At 37.9% G+C, this 24,091-nt stretch overlaps 1 protein-coding gene and 1 long non-coding RNA gene across 2 annotated transcripts; both read right to left on the bottom strand.

Annotated features, from left to right (window-relative positions):
* Positions 1-3,477: 3,477 nt before the first annotated feature.
* Positions 3,478-5,253, bottom strand: LOC120439034. Its single transcript, XR_005612331.1, has 3 exons — positions 4,846-5,253; positions 3,970-4,127; positions 3,478-3,536 (listed from the first exon to the last, which is right to left on the bottom strand). It is a non-coding gene; the product is annotated as an uncharacterized LOC120439034 (long non-coding RNA).
* A 6,748-nt stretch (positions 5,254-12,001) lies between these two features.
* Positions 12,002-21,879, bottom strand: LOC120435115 (G2/M phase-specific E3 ubiquitin-protein ligase-like). Its single transcript, XM_039604085.1, has 10 exons — positions 21,720-21,879; positions 20,655-20,707; positions 19,423-19,729; positions 18,259-18,332; positions 18,093-18,144; positions 16,770-17,072; positions 16,495-16,673; positions 13,441-13,610; positions 12,244-12,458; positions 12,002-12,111 (listed from the first exon to the last, which is right to left on the bottom strand). Exons 1-10 carry the CDS (start codon positions 21,877-21,879, stop codon positions 12,002-12,004), a joined length of 1,623 nt encoding a protein of 540 aa, XP_039460019.1.
* Between the last annotated feature and the right edge of the window lie 2,212 nt (positions 21,880-24,091).

Here is a 24,091-nt window from a genome sequence, read left to right as displayed (position 1 = left end):
TCAAAGCAGGCGTTATGAAGAATCATATTGGCATTAGGACTGTAACAATATGTACTAACAAAGTCAAAGTTTTTTAATTATGCTAGAATATTGGAAGACAATCAACTTTTAGTGTTTTCTGCATATTAATTATACTGAAATAGAGACGGTGACCCTAACTGTAGAGAAGCACTAAACAACTGACAATCTAACAAACATTATTGGCCTGAGCCGTCATGCACGGTCAATTCAATTCAATTCAATTCAATTCAATTCAATTGTATTTATATAGCGCCAAATCACAACAAAAGTCGCCTCAAGGCGCTTTATATTGTACAGTAGATAGCACAATAATAAATACAGAGAAAAACCCAACAATCATATGACCCCCTATGAGCAAGCACTTTGGCGACAGTGGGAAGGAAAACGGTGAGTCTGATCCTGTGCTGTGAGAGTCTGACAAGCATGTTTCTGGTCAGTTTGGAAGAAATAACATCACAATGTTGATCTTTTTTCAATATTCCTTCTCTTTTACAACATAAACTGTGATCAAAGCTACTTATGTTCACAGCATGTAATAATACTGACAGTTCAGGGCATTGTGGTCTGTTGAGCTAGGGTTAGGGTTAGCAATTGAGACATATGTAATCAATCTCTTGCTGGATATAACAAACACCTAGGAATTCATATTATAATTTGATTTTCATGAAATATTCATATTCAGTATCAGTCATTTTATATTATAACCATGTATCCACCCAGGCTCATGGTGGGGCAGGGCTCTGTCCTGGGATGCTTGAGTGAAAGGTAATGTACACCCTGACCAGGTATCCAGTCTGTCACAGTTGTTTTCAATATTTGGTTCTAAAATATGAGTGAAAACAAAAGTCCAACTAGGATTCTTGCGTATGATGGATGAAGTCTGTCTTTGACTGTATTGTCCAGCTGATCCATCAAACCCCCAGCAGGTAAACCTTATTCATGACATAACACAGTAACAATGTAAAAAATTAAACAGCAACAGTCTAAATGTAAAGTGCATTCTAAACTCCTCTTCAATAAATTATATGGATATGCAGTGAATCATTCAGGACTGTAAAACGTGAACTACAGAACCCAGAGTCTTCATCATTAAATCTCTGGTTGCTTCATTTTTCTATCCTATATCAGATACTTTAAAGGTTTTAGTAAAGTTGCATTCTCATGGTGAGGCAAAGTGTTTTATGTGTGTGTGCGTGCGTGTCATGAACAGCTATAAAAGCCCTTTAATTACAGAACAAAGCGGGGTTTGAGTTGGAGTTACGGCAGACTGGCGCTACTTCTAAATGGAACGCAGCCTTCCTACGGCGGACAGCTAATAACAGGAATCGGACGCGCGGTCCACCCTAGTCCACAGCAACCACCATAGCAACAGCCTAGCATGACTTTAAAAACATATTCTGTCTTCATAACTATCAAAAACGTGAAATGATTTGCAAAGCGTGAAAGTGTTACAGCTGCAGAGAGCTATGGCGGCATCTTTGGAAGCTGTTTACATAGCTAATAATATACGATGTAACCATGGAGACAGTCAGTCACGTGAGCTAGCGTGTTTACTACAGTGAATAAGGTGATTGTGTGCACAGCGTCCACAGGCTGCAGAGGGTAAAGACATTAATTCAATATTGTTTTATATTTATATATATTTGCCTTCTGCTGACCATCACCTCAGGTTCACCATTACAGTTTCAGCATACAAATGTCTAAATATGAACACATTCAAAAAACTCATGTCTCAGAAATAGGCACAGCTGTTCATGTTTGTCATTATAGTTTTATTTGTAAGAAAATTGTGAACTTCAAATTGTGTATCAAGTCAAAGAACATTTGACACGTCTGAGTCATTCCTTTGCCCTATGAGAGCTGGAATAAATATATATCCTGACAGTTACAGTTGAAACAGTAGAAACAGGTAGAAATGGGATCGGACTAATCTTTGCTTAGTCAGACACCTCCTGTGTTGGCCTTAACCCAAATTTCCTCGGGGTCAACCTTCAGGATCAATAAAGTTTTATTGAATTGAATCATATTAAATAACAAACAATAGCACGATTTTGCATCCATTTCCAAATCGTAGTCAAGCAGCCCAGTCTCATACATAGGTAACAGAAATGTCTCAAATGTAGACGTGTACAGTCTAGTGTAAGCATTAAAAGATCATAAAGGAAACACTAACATTTATGTGAAACTAATTGTAATAAAAATGAGCAGGTGCTTTATAGATTTAAAAGAAAGAATCTGAAAACAACACTTTTTTGGTCTAAGTGGTCAAAGTAGAAAACAGAACTGATGTTCAAGAACAAACTGTAGCTGCACTAATATTACACATCTCCATTGTTGTGGTGAACAATGTTGCTTTTAAAACCACATGTAGTGTGTGACCATGACTGTCCACTGAGACCATGAACGCCACTTCGCTGAAGTCTTCTTCTTCTTCTTCTTCTTCTTCTTCTTCTTCTTCTTGCCATCAGAATGGAAGCAGACAGAGCACGAGCTGCTTTGAGCTACTGAAAGGAAAAAGCAGAACATATGAGCTGAAACCATTCAGATAGAAACAATCGCTCAATGCAGTGTCTCACGTAGCTTAGCCTGTTACAACTGTTGATACAAGCTAAATATAGTTAAAACACAGTGTCGGGGAACTCCAGTGTGGGAACTAGCGGCTTTAGGTTTGTAGTCATTTAACTTTCATCCATCCATCCATTTAATTCAGGAGGAAGAAATGTCAGGTTGGTGCAGGCTGGTTACATGCATTTGGTCCCATGCTGTCTTTAACTAAATGACTTGGTTCACTTTATGTCTGGGCTGTATGTGGGGTTATATCATGTTATTTGGGCAGGAGTACCTGTCCCCTGTTAGGCTTAGAAAGTTTCTCCATAAGCAGAGCTTCTAACTCTTATAGCTTTTAGCACATCTGTATCTGTGCAGGCTGACAGGTTTTTGATGGCTCTTTTTACCCCACACTGGTTGTGAGTGTGTAAATAGCCCCACTAGTTCTTTTGGGTTGCAGTTAACTTGGGAGGAAGGGGTGGGTCTGCCAGGACTAGATGAATAACAATTATCTGGGATACATAAATTTCATAATGCATGCATATATCTCTATCAATTAAACCTGGCCTGAGGGCTGCCATTTTTTACATTCAGTTATTTCTCTTAGAAATGTTGGATCTAAATAATGAATGTGTTACAGTTAAACTGAACTGGTCAGTGTAAATGGCTCATTGGGACAAAGAAACCTTTAAATTAAATATAGATATCGAGTGTCAAACAATATCAAAGATGTAAAAGCTGTTTACAGTCAGAATTTATAAAAACTATGATTGTAAATAAATTCAAACTAGTGAGCTTTTCTCTTTGTGCTGAATATCAACACTGTGACTTCTTAGGCTGTAAGCTTTACATCAGCACAGTTGTAGAAGCCGTCACTCCAAATGTCTTTTGATAACAAGAAAAAAATACCTTTTCAGTCCACGGCCTGAAGTTCTTCTCCAAACATCTTCTGCCATCAGCTTTGTCTGCTGGTTTGAAGACAATAAACCACAAAAAGATGAGTTAGTCACTTTGTCTGCATCATGCAGCTCGAATGTGTTGTGTAACGATGTTGAATAGCCGTCGTTATCCCTCTGCTGTGTCACTAAGATTGTACTGTACAGCATCTCATTGATATGTGAGGAATGCTAATATAACACAATAACAGAGATCTGGTCTTACATCATTAAAATATAAAGGGCAGGAGATATTTAGATATTTTTATATTTATATTATATTTTATAGCTGACAGATATTACTAAATAGATAGAATTTACTAAATAGCTGGATGAACATGAAAAATATGTCCATAATCACAAATGACCATGAGAGCCAGTAGAATTAATTCAACTGGACACTCAAAAGACGTCCTTAAATGCTCTTTAAGTGGCAGAACAAACAAACAAACAGTTAATCGTTTACTTGAGATGAAATCTGCTCAGCTACTTTGAAAACAGCTTCTAACTGGTTCCTCCTTTAACAGGATGACTGCTCAGGGGTAAGGCCATCATGCAGTCCAGCAACCTTTATGGTCCTGCTTTGATTCACCAGGAACTATTAGGGAAACCTTTCAGCGCCTCCTGTGAAAGACACAGGCATAAACACACAAACATTTATTAACATGTTCCACAGTCTTCCAGTTCGATTTTCTCATCCTGTGGACAACAACGTACAGAGATGCAGGTATATTGTTAACTTTTGTAAGGTTTCTTTACTGAACATATCCAGCTGCAGCTCCACTGTGATCCTGAACTGGATAAGCACTTAAGAAAATGTGTCAATAAATGGACAAACATCAACTTACTATATTTATCCAAACAGACGGGACCAATAATGCTTCACTGAGTTAGAGACTTAGAATGTCTCGTGATAGACCTGCAAACTTGACAACAAAGGTTTTTCAGACTACATGTAGCTGTCCTCTATGTCAGCTAACACATTTACATTCATGTCACACTTATTTCTGCTTTCCCATTTTTATCATTATTACTTACATTTTGATTGGATACCTTGAGTTTGTAAATGATCAGATTACATAATTGGAATACAATGTATCCAATTCAAGGTCGCGGGAGGGTGAAGCCTATCCCAGCTGATACAGGACAAAGACAGGCTGCCAGTTATCGCAGGGCTAAGACAATACGTGTGACAGAAAATCCACTTAAATGTTTGATATTTCTAATAATAATCATAATTATGACTATTAATTAAAATATTATTTAAAGACTTCTTTATAAATACATTTCGATTTTTTTTATAAACCCTAGAATATAAACCTGAGCTGTTTCAGATTCTGACCTCTGACCTCAGTGACCAGGCTGTGTCCTCACTGCAGCTCCCTCTTCACACTGACGAATGAAACTTCTGTGGAAGAAAAATCTGGAATTTTTTTATTTCCAATCCACTTAAACTATTAAGGATTAAGCAACAGTGCTCATCTTTGCTCTTCTGAAATCTGTGTTAAACAACAACAAACATAAATTAGTAACAAAAATACAGCTGAGTAGAGGCTTTACACACCACGAGCAGCCATAATGCTAAATTTTAATCTTCAAATGTTTCTGAGCCGTCTTCAACCTGCTTTTAACACATTAAAGTCCCACAGTCAATGCAGCCTGACTCAATCCTAAATGTTCAGCACACACAGAGACACAGAGGGACTGTTTAAAGTTTAGTGTTAACCTGAGTCACTGATCATTTACAGTATTACAGAGTCTGGCAGTCTTTGCATGATGTCCAGGTCACTGTAAGTTTCTAGCTGACTCTCAGGTGTGACAGGTGTGCCAGCAGGAAAGAGTCATAAGAACCTGCATCCTGAGGTTTGTCATGCAGGATTAAAGGAGCCAGGCTTTGTTCACACAGCCATAATTGTATTTTACACTGACCCTGGGTCAGTATAAGTATCATACAGTTTAAACGAAGCACTGAAACTTGCACATATTTATTACAGATACATTGAAGCTAATCGAGATATTTACTGTCAATCTGTGGCTGCGATTAATCACTTTACTGGAAACTTTATTAACTAGTAACTTCATCAGTCATGACAGAAGCTAATATTTCTGTGCTAACATCGTTTAAACAGTAACAGCTTTACTACAATATAAGCTAACGTTTACACCGTAACTTTAAGCTAGCACCATAAAGACGGTAAAACGTAATAATATCTACAAATGCATCTTAAAGCTGTTATATTAGCACTCGGTGTATTACTAACATAACCACATTAACATTATTGACACTCACTGACTTTTAATAGTCATTCTATAAATGCCGTCCGGTTAAATGGCCTTACCTGTAACACTGCTGTATCCACCGGATTCCAGCCAGAGTGGATTCTGGAGTCTTCCACGCTTCTGTTAGTGATCCTCCATCTGGATGGATGATAACAACCTTCTGAACAATCTAGCAGGTGGATGGCCCATATCTATGGGACTGATTTCTGCTAATAACGCCCATTGTATGGACTGATAACATCCGAAGCGGGTGAATAAAGTCACCCGGTCGCTAGCTGTGCCATTACCCAGCATACACCTCTCCCTCCATAAATGCAATAAACGATACAAAAGTAATGGCCTATAATTAATTTATCTGCTGTATCTGATGTTTCTCAGGTAGTTGTTTACATTATATAATATATTGTGTTCAGTACACGTCACTACAATGTGATTTCGGAAATACAGCATATAAATATACGGACAACAGGCTCTTCCGCGGCAATCTCTTGTCGTCAATAAACAACGTTTAGGGTGCGCTATAGTATTCAATAGGAGGACCCTGCACGTCAATTCTCGATGCGAGGGGGGTACCCTGCGCGTCGATAAGTGAAGCAGAGGGAGCCTGACCATGCGTCACACATTTGACGAGTGAGAACGTGTTGGATGATAACAAATAAGACTGTTTTTCAGTTTTCCAGCTAGGGTGGATAAGCTAAGACACCCACCTCGATTAAATAAGTTGGGAGTGTTGATTCATTCAAACTAACAATCAACCTGCTGTAACCAGGTTTCTGTAAGGCAGAGTAAATAGATTTCTTGGTCAGTTATTAATTCATGTACTCACATGACTTAGAAGAGAGACAGATAATGTTTAATAATATGGATTTCACTGTTTTACTCTTTGGTGCAGTTTTAGAGACAACATTGTTATTTCTTTGTTGTTGTTGTTTTTTAATATTTAAAACATTATTTGATTGTTTTTTGACACTACTAATGGTGTTTCCTATCTTCTTTACATATTTAAATTTGAATTACCACGGCAAAAGATCTCACAATTTAATGTTTATTTAACAATTTAACATTTATTGTTCTATCTTGATGGAATAGAATAAATATTGTAAATGAATGATTTTCTACTTTCCAGTTTGTCTTCATTGAGTTGTCAGTATTGTGACAATAACTCAGACTGGAAGTAATCTTCTTTTTTTTTTTTTTGCCTGTCCCGTTTGGCTCTTTTGCCATCAGAATTATTGTCTAAAGGCGAAGAAAGATGCCCAACGGATTTACTTTACCAAATGGACCATCCCAGCCTTGCTGTAATGGTCTATTTGATTCACCTTTTATTGTTTATTTTATTTTATTTTCACTTTGCTAAATATGGGACAGACTTGACTGGGGGAAAGAAAGGGGAGAAAGAAACAGGGAAAGAAAAACAGCGGAGAAGAGGGACAGGGATAAAGGGCAAAAAACAACAAAATAAGCAGACAAAAAATACATATATCGATCACCTGGATCACCTGTTGAGAAAGAAAAAAGAGAAAACAAGCAGAAGAAAAAAGAGAGCAATATAATAAACAACATCATGATGATCTATGGGAATATAACAGTAAATACTAAATATTAAACGTTATTGTGCAGCACGTAAGATCGACAGCGCACAGTGTGCTTTGAGGTAGGAGCCAAAAAGGATGTAGTTTGTGTGTGTGAGCACCCGTGTGCACACCTGTGAACATGAACACGCTTGTATTTAAAAGGTTCCTTCATGTACTGATCTGCTAGAGGGTGTGGGGGGGCCACAGCCCCGTCCTCCAGGGCATGAAGCAGGTATGGAGGAGATCAAAACTCCAGACATCCAGAGGCCCTCAGAACACAAGAGACCAAGGAAGACCAACAGAGGGGCAGCCGCGCCACTATCCCAGAAAGAGCTGAGGAGAGCCCCAGATGAGGGGTCACTCAGCAGCCGCGGAGCAGAAGCCAGGGGGGGTTGCAGTGACGTTGGTTTCATCTCTGCTCTCAGTCTTTACTGTATAGGTGAAGATAGAAAGACTGAATGGATCTATAGACTGGAAGTCAGTGTGTAATGTTTTCCTGGCTAACATCAGCTGTGTGCAGCTTAGTTCTAGACAAACAACACAAATCTGCCGCTTCATAGTTCACGGTAACGGACTCACAGCTGGACCAACGAGGCCGAGCGTATCCGGCATTCTGAGCTACGTTCGTGTTGTGTACTTATACGCTGTATCCCAATTCAGGGTCTGCAGCTTTGAATTTTATGCTGCAGTTATTGATCCATCATGTGTTCATTGATTGACACTTTGATGATGACTCCTGACATCAGAGATGTGAATGATGAAGATGGTTGAATGTGTGCTGCTTTGTTTTCATGAATCCCATTGAAAACACACTTACACTTCCTCAGACCTGGTCTCAACCATTGGACTATAGCAGGCTCCACCCTGAAAGGTGGAGGGGTCAGACCAGCACCATCTCTTTCAGCATGTACACATGGCCCTTACATGGCTCTCATACACATACTGTTACACACTGATAAAGGAACAGTCCAACATTTTCACAAATACACTTCAATCCATACGTGGATCAAATGCTGATGATTTGGACTCATCCTGGATCTGTCAGCACACCACTGTATTGAATGAAATATGACTGATTCAAACTGTGACCTTCAATATCTTCATATTCCTCTTCTGTTTAGCTGGAGAGGTCACCTCCCTGCCTTTGCTGCCAGCTGTTTTTCTCCTCTTGGTGTCAGTGCGGTTACTGTACATGACCTCTGACCTCTGAGTGAGTGCTGCGTTGTTTTCATTTGTTTTAATGCCACCTGACAGTTTCTTTCTTTCTTATCTTTTTTCTTCTCGTAATTTTTATAACTAATGTATTAGTAATTGGACTCTGCAACCATGTTCTACCGTTTTGTGCTAGTTCTTGTCGTTTTTCTTAGTTTTTTTCTACTTTTTTCACCCGTGTCTGGGGACCTAGAGCAGGGATCCTTTGTTTACAGTAAGGATCAGCTGTTAGCGCTGCGTCCGGCAGTGGAACTGCCGGCGGACAGACTCGACATTCCCAGCTTGCTGAGGAAGAAAAGACAGGGGTGTCGTGCTGGGAAGGAGCGCCATCGCCCGAGAAGGAGACATTATCGACCATCTCTTCCTTCTGTAATCATTGGAAACGTAAGATCTTTGCCCAATAAGATGGATGAACTCATGTCGCTAACCTACGGTGGCCCTGAAGTGCAAACCACAAAAACAAATCACAAAACGCACAACAAATTGAAAAGCGCAAAACAAATTGAAAAGCGCAACAACAAATCACTTAACGCAAAAACAAATCACTTAATGCAAAAACAAATCACAAAACGCACAACAAATTGAAAAGCGCAAAAACAAATCACAAAACGCACAACAAATTGAAAAGCGCAAAAACAAATTGAAAAGCGCAAAAACAAATCACTTAACGCAAAAACAAATTGAAAAGCGCGAAAACAAATTCACTAAACGCAAAAACAAATTGAAAAGTGCAAAAACAAATTCACTAAACGTAAAAACAAATCACAAAACGCACAACAAATTGAAAAGCGCAAAAACAAATTGAAAAGCGCAACAACAAAAACCAAACCGGAAGAGGTAGGTACCAATGCTGCAACAACAGGCATCACTGATTGGATGATGGATCCGGTAGCCTTTTGAACCGGAAGTTGTTCTGCCGAACGCATTTTTACAAACATGAACGTTACGAGTGATCCACACGTTGCTTCCGCTATTCGGGAATATTTTGATTCAGGGCATACATACGAAGTTATTCTGGATATGCTCAAGACTAACCACGAAATTTCAATTACTTTACGTACACTGAAGACGCATTTAAAAGAAGCAGGACTGTATAGACGTGGCAACTACTCTCCTCTACCTGAGGTGAGGCGTGCCATTTTAAATGAGCTTCGAGGACCAGGACAATTGTTTGGCTATCGGACCATGTGGCAAGTTCTCAAACAAAAACACAAGCTACATGTTAAACGTAGTGTAGTTATGGTGTTGCTAAGACAGCTGAATCCTCAAGGAATCGTTTCTAGAACTCGCAGGAGGTTTACAAGATGCACGTATCACTCCATGGTACCCAACTACATATGGCATGTAGATGGTTATGACAAACTGAAACCCTTTGGCTTTGCCCTGTCAGGATGTATTGATGGGTTTTCAAGAAGAATGATGTGGCTTGTGTGTGGAGCATCAAACAACAATCCAGCCGTCGTTGCTCATAATTTTATAAACTGTGTCAAGAGTCTTGGTGTTATACCAATGAGATTACGAACAGACCTCGGGACAGAGAATGGGACAATGGCTGCTATTCAGTGTACCCTCCGTCACGCGCATGCGGATCATTACGCCGGTTCCTTAAGCCACAATTACGGATCGTCAACAGGGAATCAACGCATCAAGTCATGGTGGTCTTTTATTAGAAGAGGAAGGTGGGTACAGTGTGCCTGGTAGAGTGGAAACTGATAAGCAGTGGTTTTTATAAATTTTTGAAAACATTTGTTTAAAACGATTTGTTGAACCCATTTATTTTAAAACCAAAATCAAGTCGGCTAATTAATTACCATAATTAATTATGTGGTAAAAATTAGTCGTTTCCATTGGCTACCACAGGTGTCAATTCTATTGAATAGAAATATGCATCATTTTGAGTCATTTCTGGCATGGATCGAATTAGAATAGGAAGGACCTTTCCTAAACCACTATAAAATAACAAAGATGTTTTCTTAATGTATTCCCAGGTCTCAGTTTTGGATGGACCTGTTTGGAGACCTAAGAGATTCTGGAAACTTTAATGGAAGCCACGAACACCAATGCTTGTTGAGATTCTGCTTCATCAATGTACTACAGAAAGACCTGGATGAATGCAAAGATCTCTGGAACAAACACAGGATCCGTCCAAGCAGACTTGCATCATGTCCTGGGGGAATTCCAAATGAGCTCTATCTCTTGCCTCACAGGTAATTCACATCTTCACTGAATAAATTAAGCTTTTGCATTAAAAAAAATTTAGTGTGAAAGCATAAGTTGACCGTCACAATTATTTTGTCTATTGGTCTACTAATCTGATCATACTTGCCTTGCAATCGTAATTTATCTTAGAAGCATGCACTCACCCTTGTATTACAATCATTATCATCTGTTTTGAAGTGTTAGTTGAAGTGTAATTTTGTGCTATCTGAAAAAAAACAATATTAAGAGATGATTGCAGCATATTAAAAATTTTAATGAACTTTGCAGTTTCAGGTAAAAGGAAGAAAACTGTCAGATTTCTACACTTTGTAGCAAAAAACAGCTACATTTATTTATTGCTTTGTCCTACAAAATTAAATAACCGTAACCTTCAGTTTTCCAATCTACACTTGTTCAAAAATAAAACGTTATGTTGAATATTAAATTGCTCTACAACAATTTTGCTGGATGACAGTTTTAATTACACAACTAATTATGATAGCATTATATTTTTTATGAACAGTCAATGCTACCATACAGTTATATATTGTAAACAAACGAATTTGGCATTTTAAACCATAAAAACCTTAATTCAATTTCCTTTTGCAGATATGGTTCAAGGGACTGTGGATTTGCTGTTGAGGAGAGAGAACTGGATGTATTTCCCGAGGGGAGGCAAGCTATTGAATTGTGTGGTGACCCAAACATTGAGGAATATCTACACCACACTGTACAACAAAACAGACTGGAGCAGCCACAAGACTGGGAGTCAGCCACAGAACTGTATCTAGCCCTGAAGAATGTAGCTGGATTTTAGACACTAACTACTGAACTCCTGTTTTTAGTGTATGTTCCTCTTGCTAAAGTGAAACTTATATTGTTAATATCATTTGATATACAGCAACTGATTAGAATTAAAACACTCAATGTTGAACCACAATTTAAACTTTCAAATGTGCCAAGAGCAGCAGAGTTTCAATAATGGGTGACCTCTCAAAAAATAATTTAAAAATCCCTGAGATACCGAGTCAATGAAATCTTCTGTAACAATTTATTTAAATCACTCAGTGAACATTAATAACTGTCATGACACTTAAGACGTGTGATTTAAAAATTTCCAAATCCAGGGAATTTTGTATTCCAAAGTCCATATTTGCCTTAAAGATTCTGTATGATTCAGAGAGTGGTAGCTTCAGTGCATTTGCACAGGTGTTGGCAACATGAAAAGGTGAATCACTCGAAAACTTTAGGCATGGAGGTGGTGTCATCCCAGCTGGTGGAAGTGCAGTCAAGCGTTTTTGCATACATTAATAATTCTTCCAGTGACACAGCTGTCACTTTCTCTGAAAGAAGAAAGTAAACACTGTAGTTCATTTTTGACTATGCATTCCAGGGAATCACCTTATTTCTCCTTTAATAAAACAATTTCTAATCAATAAAATTTTAAAAGCAAAGAAAAAAGCATTCATTAAAACCTTCACAATCAAGCAGATAATCTGCCCAAAAGCCAAGTGTTAGCGCTTCCTTCTGCCGCCTGTTGCTTCCTGCTGGGCTGATACTTGGTCTGAATATATTCTCCAGATCTGATGCAGTCAGGGTCTTGTAAGTCAGGTATAACAATGGGGCCAGAACACTTGGATACTGCTGGACTGCAGTGAAAAAATGAAGACTGTCCAGTCCATCTTTAAATCTGTTAAGAATAAACAACCTGTTTTAATTGGTTTAAAGCATAAAAATGAATTATTGCACAGTTTGCAGCAATGTGTGTACCGGTAATTGCCCATAGATAGAACTTTAGTCAAAAGTATTAAGACAAATTAAAAATAAAAAGTGTCAATACATTGTCCTTTAAGAAGCTATAACAAAGAGTTCATCTGGATTTGAACATTTTTGTTGTGACACTAAAAGTATCAAAAAAGGGATCATGTCTATAAATAACTGAAAAATAAACATGTACTATGACTGACTATCTGTGGTCTTAACAATCAATAGTGTGTAGAAAATATACATAACTATATATAAAATTGTCAACATTTTAAAAAGAAAACCTGTTGTAAATATATGTTTATAATGCATATTAAATTAGACTTGGAAAAATTTCCACCAAATGTATGAAGAGTTACAACATTAGGAAATTGCTGTGGTGGTTTATGCAAACATACAATATGACAAACATTTCTGAGCATGCAATAAATAAAAAATAAAATTGGATAAACTGTGCCGATTTCATACCCCCTCAGTATCAGAGATATTCAGCATTTTTATTGATTTTTGAAGGCTCACAGAATATTTTGTTCTGTGACAATGTGAATTCTAAAACCACCACAACAAAGAGGACTCTTTCTTCTTTCAGCAGCAAAAAGGGTGTGTGAAGATGTTTTCAAGCAGATCAGTGACTTTGATATAAATGTTTCATGTTTCAATGATTCATGCTACATCTGAACTATGTTTTACTACTATGAAAGCAAAACCAGTAAAAAGTACTTTGACAGTTTTTTTTACAAAATGGTAATTTATATACAATTTCAATATTTGAAAAATATTAGAAAAAGCAGATTTATGACTCAGATACTCTGTATGTTTGTTCACAATGAGTAATATGATTAGAATTTAGCATTATTTTTACATGAATTATATTTTGAATAATACATGTCAGACAAGTCACTAATTACCTTTGAATGGCACTTTCATTTTTCTCAATGATGTACCATTTGAGATACTCCTCCACGAAACCTTGCTTTTCACAAGTTTTAACACTTCTGAGGCATCCAGCAGTTTGGAAGATAGTACTGTTTTGCAAAATTAAATTTTGCAAAACTTCATCTGATTCTGCTTCTAGAACCTATAAATGGGAATTTTTTTTAATTCAGAGCAAAAAGAAAAATATATAAAATATAGAATATATGTAAATGCACACAGACATACACATGCGTATCCTTTTTCCACCTATTTTGAAAGAGCAGCCAAAACTACCAATGTAAATTAACATCACAGACCTTTCTCGGACTAGAAGAAATTCTACAAAAAGGTTCACCTGAGAAATAATGAACTTCGTAAATACTATCTTTTAAAACTATTGTTAGTGTGAATAGAAACGAAGGATACAAAAGATCTTAATAATGTAATAATTATCCAAATCCTTGGATTCAAATCCACAAACCTGAGATTGATAACCCAGTATTTCAAACATTGCAGGATTAGATAGAAATGATCCTGATCCTCTTTGCATTTGCATTTAGTATCTACAAAATCTGCATGTTATTTATTTAAAATTTGATTTTTTTCATATCATCAATTACTCTTAATGTGTGTCAGGGCTGGACTGGGACAAAAAAATCGCCCGGCATTTTGACTAGAGACCGGGCCACCAGGATAGAGATTGAAAATGTGACGTCATTCAGGGTAAAACCGCAAAGGATTCTGGGAACTCGTGGCAAGAAGTACTAGCGCACGCAGGCTTTCAATTGAACTCAGTTACACAGCGATAAAAAGAAACCCAAAAAATGGCAAGAAGCTGTTGTATTATTAACTGCAATAGCCGGTCGCATGACAGCCACGGGAAGCCGACGGGTAAAGAGATCGTTTTTTTTTTTTTACGTCGTTGAAGAGAATTTTTTTAAGCCATGTTTCCGAAGTAAGAGCCAACGGATGGTCTGGATATACCAAATATAACGTCTCAGAACACTCTCACATGTTAGTCTGCTCCAAGCATTCCCACAAAGGTCAGTGTTTTGTAGTAGTTAATACGTCACTTTTCATAACATAATTGGTGATATAGGTTACAAGCAAGTCTGGCGCTAAACAGAAATTGTCGCGCTATGCTCCTTTGTTTATTGTGCATAAACAGTGAATTGTCCTGATACAATATTGCGTTTCGCTTCTGTTATTACCATGGTACATTGACAAAAACATATACTTTTATTCACAGGATAAAACAGTTGTTTTGTATCACTAATTGTCCAGTGCGATTACAGCAAACAATATTATTGTCACTGCTACATTTCTGTAATGCCTACCAGAAATTATTTCCACTACTAATTAATTACCGTTGAGCTCAAAGGTTATATTAATAAACGGTTAACGAATGTGTATTTATGACGAGGATTTGTGAGACTGGTAAACTTACCTTTGTTTGTACGATGGTCTTTCGTTCTACACGGTGCATTTCAAGGTCCTGTACCCATCTGTCGGTAAACTGTACCTGGGCTTGTTGCAGTGACCTGAAGTTACTAAACTTCATGAGTGTATGCACTCACTCCAAGAACCGTATAATTATAAATCTGAGCGTGGTGAAAGTTGGGCAGCACGCTAACGTCTTTTGTCCACTCTGTGTGCTCGTAAGGGTCTGACCCTCTCACTCCTTTGATTTTCTCCTCGTATCTTTTCTTTGCCTTTTCGTCGAGTCTGTCTTTGTACGGTCCGGCATTATTCTCCTTCGTTTTGTACATTCCTTTTTTGTGCGGCAAAGAAAAACCAAGAAGGTATTGGAACCGGAGAATGAACGTTTTGCGGTGATGCAAATGCTTGCGTTTGATGTGGTACTTGTTTTGCCACGAGTTACCAGCATGCAATGCGCGAAAGTCACGTGATCTGTCAATCGCTATAGGAAAAACCATAAAGCCTTTGCATGAAAACAGCTGCTTTGATGTACACTGCCTTGTTGGTATATATGTATCAATCTAATAAACTTAAACCTACACCATCCTCCCTATTCTGGATTTTAAACAGTACATAGCGGAAACAAAAAGACTGCTTGGTCGAGTTAACCTCCTGAACTATCTACAACACATGGTAGAAACCTTAAATTAAGACCAAGAACACTAGAGGTGAGACATGATCATTAATTAATATTAAAATTAATAAATGGCAGATTTAGTGATATTTTCATAAACACCTCCTTTCCTTTTTTGTTCTCCATTTTCTTTAGTTCGTCTATAAGATTGCTAAACAAGGGAAGGGTGCATCCGCCTCCTCGGCTGTAATTGGTCCAGCCCAGAGTCGATCATGACCAATTGGCCAATCCAACAGCTTTCATTACCCTTCCTAAAAAAAAAATATAAATCCATCGCCCATAAAAAAAAAAAATCGCCAGCGCCCACCGGCAATGCCCGGTATGCCCGATGGCCAGTCCAGCTATGATGTGTGTGAAAGATTGATGAAACTGAACATTTCTTCAAAACAATGTTGAAACTTTGGTTTACAAATTTAAATCTTAAGAATGGAAGAAATGATTGAAGCCACCATTTGAACAAGGTTACTACATGTGGCCCTTTTGCATTTCATTTTAAAACTGGAAATTAGATTTTAAACAGTAACCTATGATATTTACTCAATATAATGCAGTTTTTTCTGAGGTTTTGGTAAAATATGTCAGTAACAACAATTCATCCTGAAATTCATATTCCTAGAACACCAGATCAATCTAAAATCCACCTTTTTGAGGTGGAATCATTTTAACCCTGCTTTAAAGGATCAAAATAATCCAGATTTGGGTCTATGTTTTTGAAATCCACACCAGGAAGTAATATTCTACTAATAGCAAAGGATTGTATTTGTAAATTCGGATTTGAATCTTCAAGATAAAATCTGCTTTTAAATACCCCAAACCAGATCCAATTTAGAAAAAATCCAATCCATCAGGATTAATCCAGGTGGATTATTTTTAAAATACTGGACCTGTATGTAAAAAAAAAAATCCTTTCCAACCAACCAAGGTCATGTTGTACCTGGTGCAGTACTTTTCCCATCTCCTCATCTTTTACATCTTCTATAGTGGCGCTGAAAAATGGATCTCCTATCATGCGGTTGACCAGGTTCTTTGAGAGGAAATGTGGTGGTGGTCCTCCATTTACAATAGATACAGCTATCATCTTTCCTGCTAAGAAATACTTATCTTCCATGGCAGCTGTTATACAGGGCACAACATTTTCAAAGGTAGATCTCAATCTAATATGTGTTAATGATAAATAAGTTAAAAGCGAAAATACATAAGAGGATCCACCTCTTGAGTGATATACAAGATAACGATGATCAGGAGGTCCATCAAAGATGGGGCGATTTCTCAGATGGCTCATAAGAAGCGCCAGGAATTCACGCCTTGGGCCACCCATATCCAAACCTTCTTCAAAGCAGCCAGCATCATCATTAAACTTGATAAACAAGTCGTTGTTGTCAGAGTACGTGTCTCGTCGAAATCCTCGAATAGCTCCATCCCATACATCCGACCTCGATATATTGAATCTACTGACTTTCTTGTGGTCAATTGCCAGCGCCAAATCAGCAATAATTTCATGTGCCTGCACGTCTGTGTCTCTAAAAGAAAAATAAACATATTAAAAACAAATTGTATATACACATCATTACCCAATGATCATATTTTGCATGAAATTATTATATACAGAACCAAATGGAAGTTAATTTGATATAAATGCATAAATTATTAACTCAGGTTCTTCCGGGGCAGATCTTTGGTTTTACAAGGTGCAACATCCTCATCCTCAATCACAATTGGTTCGAACAACTCTGTGTAGTTTCTGTGGAGCAAAAACATTATGTATACAGTATATATGCAATAACAATAATGACTAAGCACATAGTTCCAGTTTTGCAAAAATATAAAATTCGACATTTCTGTCAAGAGTGAAATGTAAAGGTTTAAAATACATTCATAAAATGTATATCATGTCTATTATGTTGTGGAAACTCATGGACTCATGAGACGCAACACACCTGTAGCATGAGTTCTTAACAGCGACACATTCACTACTGCTGCCTGGTTCATCCAGATCTATAACCTGAAAATGAATAAAAATGAATGACAAAAAAACAGTTAAATGTATTTTAATATTACAGGGCAGATGTTAAATGACTTGTAGTTGTTTAGTGCTTTACTCAGTGCATTACTCAGGTCCTACGAGCCCCAAACCGCTTCTCTCTCTCATACACACACACTGTGTAGCTGTGGCTACAATGTAGCTTGTCATCACCATTATGTGAATGTGTGTTTTTGGGTGAAAGACTGAATAATGTGTGAAGAGCTTTTGGGTCTTATGGCTTTGATAAAATGCTATACAAGTAATAAAAATAGTTAATTACCTGTAGTGCTTCATTCTGTTTGAACACAATCCCCAGCACAATTTCCTAAAGGACAAAGAAAAGCATTTAACTTTCTTGACCATAAAAAAAATATGTTGACACTTTAAAACGAAACAAACATCTAAATAGCAAACAAGCAATGCAAGAACTGAATAAGTGTACATCTCAATCATAAATAGTGTATGCAAATACTGTAAAAGAAACAAAATGATCTGAAAATATCCCTTACTCATTTTCTGCAACTTTTGGTAAGGACTGCTTTCATCCTGTGGTTCCCATGGCTGAAATAAACACGGACATTCAAATAGAGAGTATTAATGAGCTAAGTTAAAATAGTAGGGAAAAGGATTAATAAAATTAAAAGATCAATGAAATGTGTTTTGAATTCTACTTACCAGTGTATCAGCAAGCTCAAACTCAGTGGGACGTCTAACAACAACCTCTGAGTCAGAGTCAGACATTTCAGCAGCTACAAAACAGGAAAACAAAGTAAGTCTACTGAATTGTTACTAAGTTATAAATTAAGACTCACTCAATATAACCTAATATAACCTGGCATGTGGCAGCTCTATGTTTAGCACTGCCCTGTGTCGAGTCGGGGATACACATAGATCTGCAACTGCTACAATAAAAAAGTGTCTGAAAAGGGAGGGGCCATCTGGCATGTTATTTTGAGCTGATTGTGGGATGCGCCAGCAAATGCCTGCCTACCACGATTTGTCTTTTGCCAATCACAGTAAATAATTTGCTAAACCCAGTCAGGAGAAAAGCACACAAATTGTTAACATCAGAAAATGCACAAATATCTTACCTTTGCTCATTTTTCAAAAACAAATTGTCTCTGGTTGTCTTAAAACAGATTTAATAGCGGCTTCTACAAGCAAGCGCCCACCAGCACAGCCATGTTTGTTTTGCTTAGGCACATGCTGCTATTGTCATACCTGAAGACCCACCAATGTGCCCACCCAGAAGCACAATGCTAACAAACGATTGGTCCACACCAACATTGGAGTCTAGGCAGACAGTTTATTTGGAGCCGCACAAGATGGATTTTCATGGGTTTTGAAAACTACAAATCTCCAAAGTTAATAATGGATGAATGCAAAATAATAGAGAGCATAGATGAAATCTGACTCAGGTACAAAAATTTCCGGATTTAATGTTTCTTGGAAGTAGATAAAACTGTAAGTTTGTTTTTGTTAATGCCGTCTAGACCTTATTTTTGGCAGGCATTACGTTATGCAGATAATGCATTTTTAGAGGCTGCACTTCAGTTGCACTATGAGCTCCAATTATATAGATATACGCTGTTTGCAAATGGATATAAACTTTGCCCAAAGGACTAAAAGTGGCTCCAAACTTGCCTGGGTGAGTAAATGTATATTAAAAATTAGATCCAGGTTGAAAAAGAAAAACTAAACTTCCTCACCCCAATAATTTATGTATAATATTGACTTGGGTGCTTAATGGTAGCAAAATGAAATTCCTATTTAAAACTTTACAACTGTTAAAAATAATACAATGTATGTTTAAATCCACAAAAAACACTGCCAACCTACCTTCTTCAAAGTCGCTTTTTATACAGATGAAAAGCGTAATCCTTTGATAAGGCTTGCCAATTTCAGCCTTATAAGCCCCAAGAGTAAATGGACTATTGGTCCCAGGGATATTAATCACCTCTGTGCCATCAGGATACAAGAGGAGGAATGGTCCATCTCTCAAGTCTTTGTTAAAGTCCCTCATTTTTTTAACAGCTTCACTGAGGAGACTTGTGGCAGAGCTGTCAGGGTCAATTCTTAACGCAATATTTTTTCCACGATATGGCCTCAAACCATCTTTCTTAATGGACATCAAGCCAATATTTATCTGCAAGGAAAAACACAGGGATGATGAGAAGCTAAGATTAATCAAAGCTGCATTATGCAAACAATAACCTATAATATACACATTTACATATGAACAGTTAGAACTAGCTTCGTAGTAATAAACCCAATAGCAAATAACACAATAAAAGTCACACCAACATCCTTCTTATATTGCAGTACTTACATGGTAAGCACACACATTATTGATTCACAAAAGTGAACACGTTACACAGCCACCTCACCTATCTGCTGTGCAGCACTTGAAACAAACCAAACACGCTCACAACAAGAACTACAATACTGAGGTGCATCATGAGGAATGTAGTAAGACACAAAATGTGCTAAGCAGGCAGACTTTTAGCACCTGCAATAAAAATTCCAGACCGCTTTCTTTGGGACAACCTGCATAATCAGCAGCTGCCAAATTCTTTATTGTATTTTGTTTGTAGCTTTTCTACATCAACACATGTGCAATAACACTAATGTGCAATAATCCTTTCTGGCATCGTTGTATTTTTACTCAGTTGTATATAGCATTTGTATTCTATTTTTATCTTATTGTATATTTTATTCTATTTTATTCTACTGTATATAGTATTTTATTTTATTCTATTCTGTACAGTTGTGTACTGTATTTATTCTTATTTTATCTTATTCTAATTTTTCCTTCATAACTTTTGCACTGTCCCCTTCCTGCTGTGACAAAACAAATTTCCCACGTGTGGGACTAATAAAGGTTATCTTATCTTATCTTATCTTATCTTATCAAACTTACACAACACCCCTAAGGAATAATAATGGAACGTAATTAACCAGTTAACATCAGCTTATAACAAACTACCTGAACTTTTGATTTTGCAGTCTTCTTTAATCCCATTCTACCACTAGAAAGTTTTTGCCTCTCCTCATTTTTCTTTTTCCTGTACTCCATAAAGGTGCTGTAAGTTGGAGTCGGGCAGGTTGGGCTTGTTCTGCGATGCTAAAGGAAACAAAAGAAAATGTTACATACACATACTGTACACACAGGCAAAATATAATATTTCACACAGTATGCTGATTGAGACAACACTGAATAATTTTCATTGATAAAAATAGCTCCCGAGGATGCTAGTAACATCTATAGGAGATACACTATTGAGTTACGGATATAGTGGGAAAAGGGATTTTAATTTACCTGGCTCATTTAGCCTAATGAGCGGGCTTGATTAAATCCGAAATAATACAATATAATATAATATAAATGCCTACTTGTGAGTTTAAATCTACAAACACGCAGTGGTGATTATCAGTGCTGCGAACGTTATTTTACATATAATTAGTGGTTTCACAAAATGTTACTGAGTTGCAAACTGAAATACTCTTAAATAGCTAGCCTAGTTAGCACTTATGGAGTGGTAATTTATTCAGTTGTTCCGTCAGATTGTGTTTCCCGTCACGATCTGTTTCCCCTATGTGACGGGTGTTAAAACACATGTCATATAGCGTTTCCCCTGATTATTACAGGGGGAACAGTATGTGACAGGTGTTAAGACACCTATCAAGGAGCCAGTGTTTCCCCAGAATATTATAGAGAGAATGTTTCTCTCTAGTAATTTGTACATTGTAATCAGATCATGCCATTTTATTTTGATTAACTGCACAGTGCTTTGCCCCTCCCCCAATATTCATACATGTTTCTTAATTATGCTTTAATATTTTCTCGTGTGAATGAACATCGGTGCTACTTTTAACTCCACTTTATTTTCCCCTTTTTTTGCAAAGAAATAAACAGATTATTGTATTCTACAAAATGGTTTTTTTAAATGCTTGGCATCATTATTATTTGTTTATTGTTAAATCTGTCTGCCTGTCGTCATGTACACAATACTATCGATCCACCACCCCTTATTTTGGATTGAGGACTGAGGACCGTAGCAGAGGTAATAGTGGCGAAATGCTGCGCAAAAACAGGAATTTTGACTTTCCACGGGTGCCGTTGCTCCCATGTGTACGAGCAGAGAGCTGCGAGTACAGTTCGGGAGCGAGCTTGTAGCGAGGACACGCGATTTTTGCCGCGTGAGCAACGCGGAGAAGCAGGGGAAACAGATCGTGACGGTGAAACACTATCTGACGGAACACCGTCAATTCGTAGTAATGCACATCATTTAACATTCTGTATTGGTAACAGCGTCAAAACGATGGAAACTGTAGTTAGTTAAATTATTCCATTACTAATAAAAGAATTGCGTTACCTAAAACCCTAAAACCTTTCAATTAACAGCTATTAGCGACAAAAGTGCTAGCGACAAAAGTGCTAGCGTCAGTAAGCTCATATGTCCATGAGCAATAGAAGCCTTTGAATTTGATTTTAACTCACTGGATGGTTGTAGAGGGTCTGTGATAGAGTCTTGAAGTCTTTTGCCACAGCCGCTGCAAAGGTTTGGTGACTGCTCTACCAACTTTTTTCCACAACTTGGACAAAACATGTTGACTGCTCTTTCTCATAACCACGTTCAGCAGAACAACTTCCGGTTCAAAAGGCTACTGGATCCATCATCCAATCAGTGATGCCTGTTGTTGCAGCATTGGTACCTACCTCTTCCGGTTTGGTTTTTGTTGTTGCGCTTTTCTATTTGTTTTTGAGCTTTTCAATTTGTTTTTGCGTTAAGTGATTTGTTGTAGCGCTTTTCAATTTGTTTTTGCATTAAGTGATTTGTTTTTGCGCTTTTCAATTTGTTGTTGCGCTTTTCAATTTGTTCTTGCGCTTTTCAATTTGTTGTGCGTTTTGTGATTTGTTTTTGTGGTTTGCACTTCAGGGCCACCGTACTAACCTGGTCACAGAGGGAGTACCGGCAATGTAGCATCATGAACCCAGTGGAGGTGGTGAGTGACAGGAGAATGGCGGCTAAGCTGTCATCCCTGTTGGACAACATCTCCCACCCCATGCAAGAGACTCTGACAGCACTGAGCAGCTCCTTCAGTGACTGCGGCACCCACGGTGTGGGACGGAGAGATTTCGCAGGTCTTTCCTCCCCACTGCTGTCAGACTCCACAACAAAGACTTCTGCAGCTGATCAAATCCACACATGTGCAATAAGACTGTTATATGTTATTGAGAGGAGAAATATTTTCCTGCTATTATTTGCTGCTATTTTTATAATCATCATTACCATTTCATGTTAATAGTGATGTTGCATTCAGAGGCACTCAGATGTTCAAATATATGGGACTGCAGGCTGACAGGAAGTTATAGGCTTTTGAAGTTGCATGCTTTTGCAGAAGTGAAACTGAAACCAGAGTTTAACTGCAAAGTTAAAGAGAAGTTAAGATCATTACACACAAGATGGCTTGAGCCTGGTTGCTTGAGTTAAGGTCAACTAAGGTTCAGAGAGCATCTGCGCACAGACAGACGAGACATAGCCTACACAGCAGGCACACACACACTCACGCACACACGTACACACCATAGTAGATTGACTTGAGTAGGTGAAAAGTTAAGATGTACTTTTGCTGTAAGTGCAAGTTCTGTCGGCAGATTGTTAGATGCTTACAGGAAGTGCAACAGATGTCCCAGAAGATAAGCGACAACGAAGGCGGGCTGACAGGAAGCACCTGGCGTTGACTCGAAGAAGATGTTCTGTTTAGACTATGTTAAGAGTCATTGTGGTTTGGGCTGACGTATGCTTTGTTTAAATCTGCCTAGTAACAGAAGAGGGGGTGGTACAATTCTCACATCTATAAAGTCTTTGTGTTGATTTGGGCAAGACAGTTCAATACTGATTGGGTTGTTGAACTCACACGTGTCATTAAAATGCCGTCTAAATTGCACACGCCTGGATCTGTGTTATTTTTAGATTCCCTCTCTCAATATATTTTTGAACCTTAACATTTGGGGGTCTTCGTCCGGGTGAGAGAGAGGGAGTTTTGGTGTAGATGGAGAGATCCAGGGTCCGTGGTGATTGGATGGGCAGATACAAGTCAGTGGTCTGAAGTGAGAGACAAGCCGGCTTAAACAAAGGTAAGGCACATACCTGTTGAATTTTCCAAAATGTGCTAGAATTGGATATGACAAAATTGAAGTCTACTCACTGAAACTACTGGTAGATGTCTGCTTTGATTTTGGTGAAAAGTTGAAGGTTGAAGTAATGATAATGAAATGGAAGTTTATAAGTGACAGTACTGAGTTAATGAGAATAAAGGAATGAAGAGAGTTAAGGCAGTTGGACTGCTAAGTGAACTTAGAATGATAGGGAATTTGGTCATTGTGTGGGGTGAAGCCCCGTTGGTCATTTGATCTACGTGTGATGGTCAGTTCGTGGGTTCAAGTCCCTTATGTCCACAACGGGAGATCTGCCTCAATCTTAATCCTGATCCGGGTGTAGAT

Source organism: Oreochromis aureus, linkage group 3 (genome assembly GCF_013358895.1).
Source record: "Oreochromis aureus strain Israel breed Guangdong linkage group 3, ZZ_aureus, whole genome shotgun sequence".
Taxonomy (NCBI): Eukaryota; Metazoa; Chordata; class Actinopteri; order Cichliformes; family Cichlidae; genus Oreochromis; species Oreochromis aureus.
This window is presented reverse-complemented; position numbering and strand designations above follow the sequence as displayed.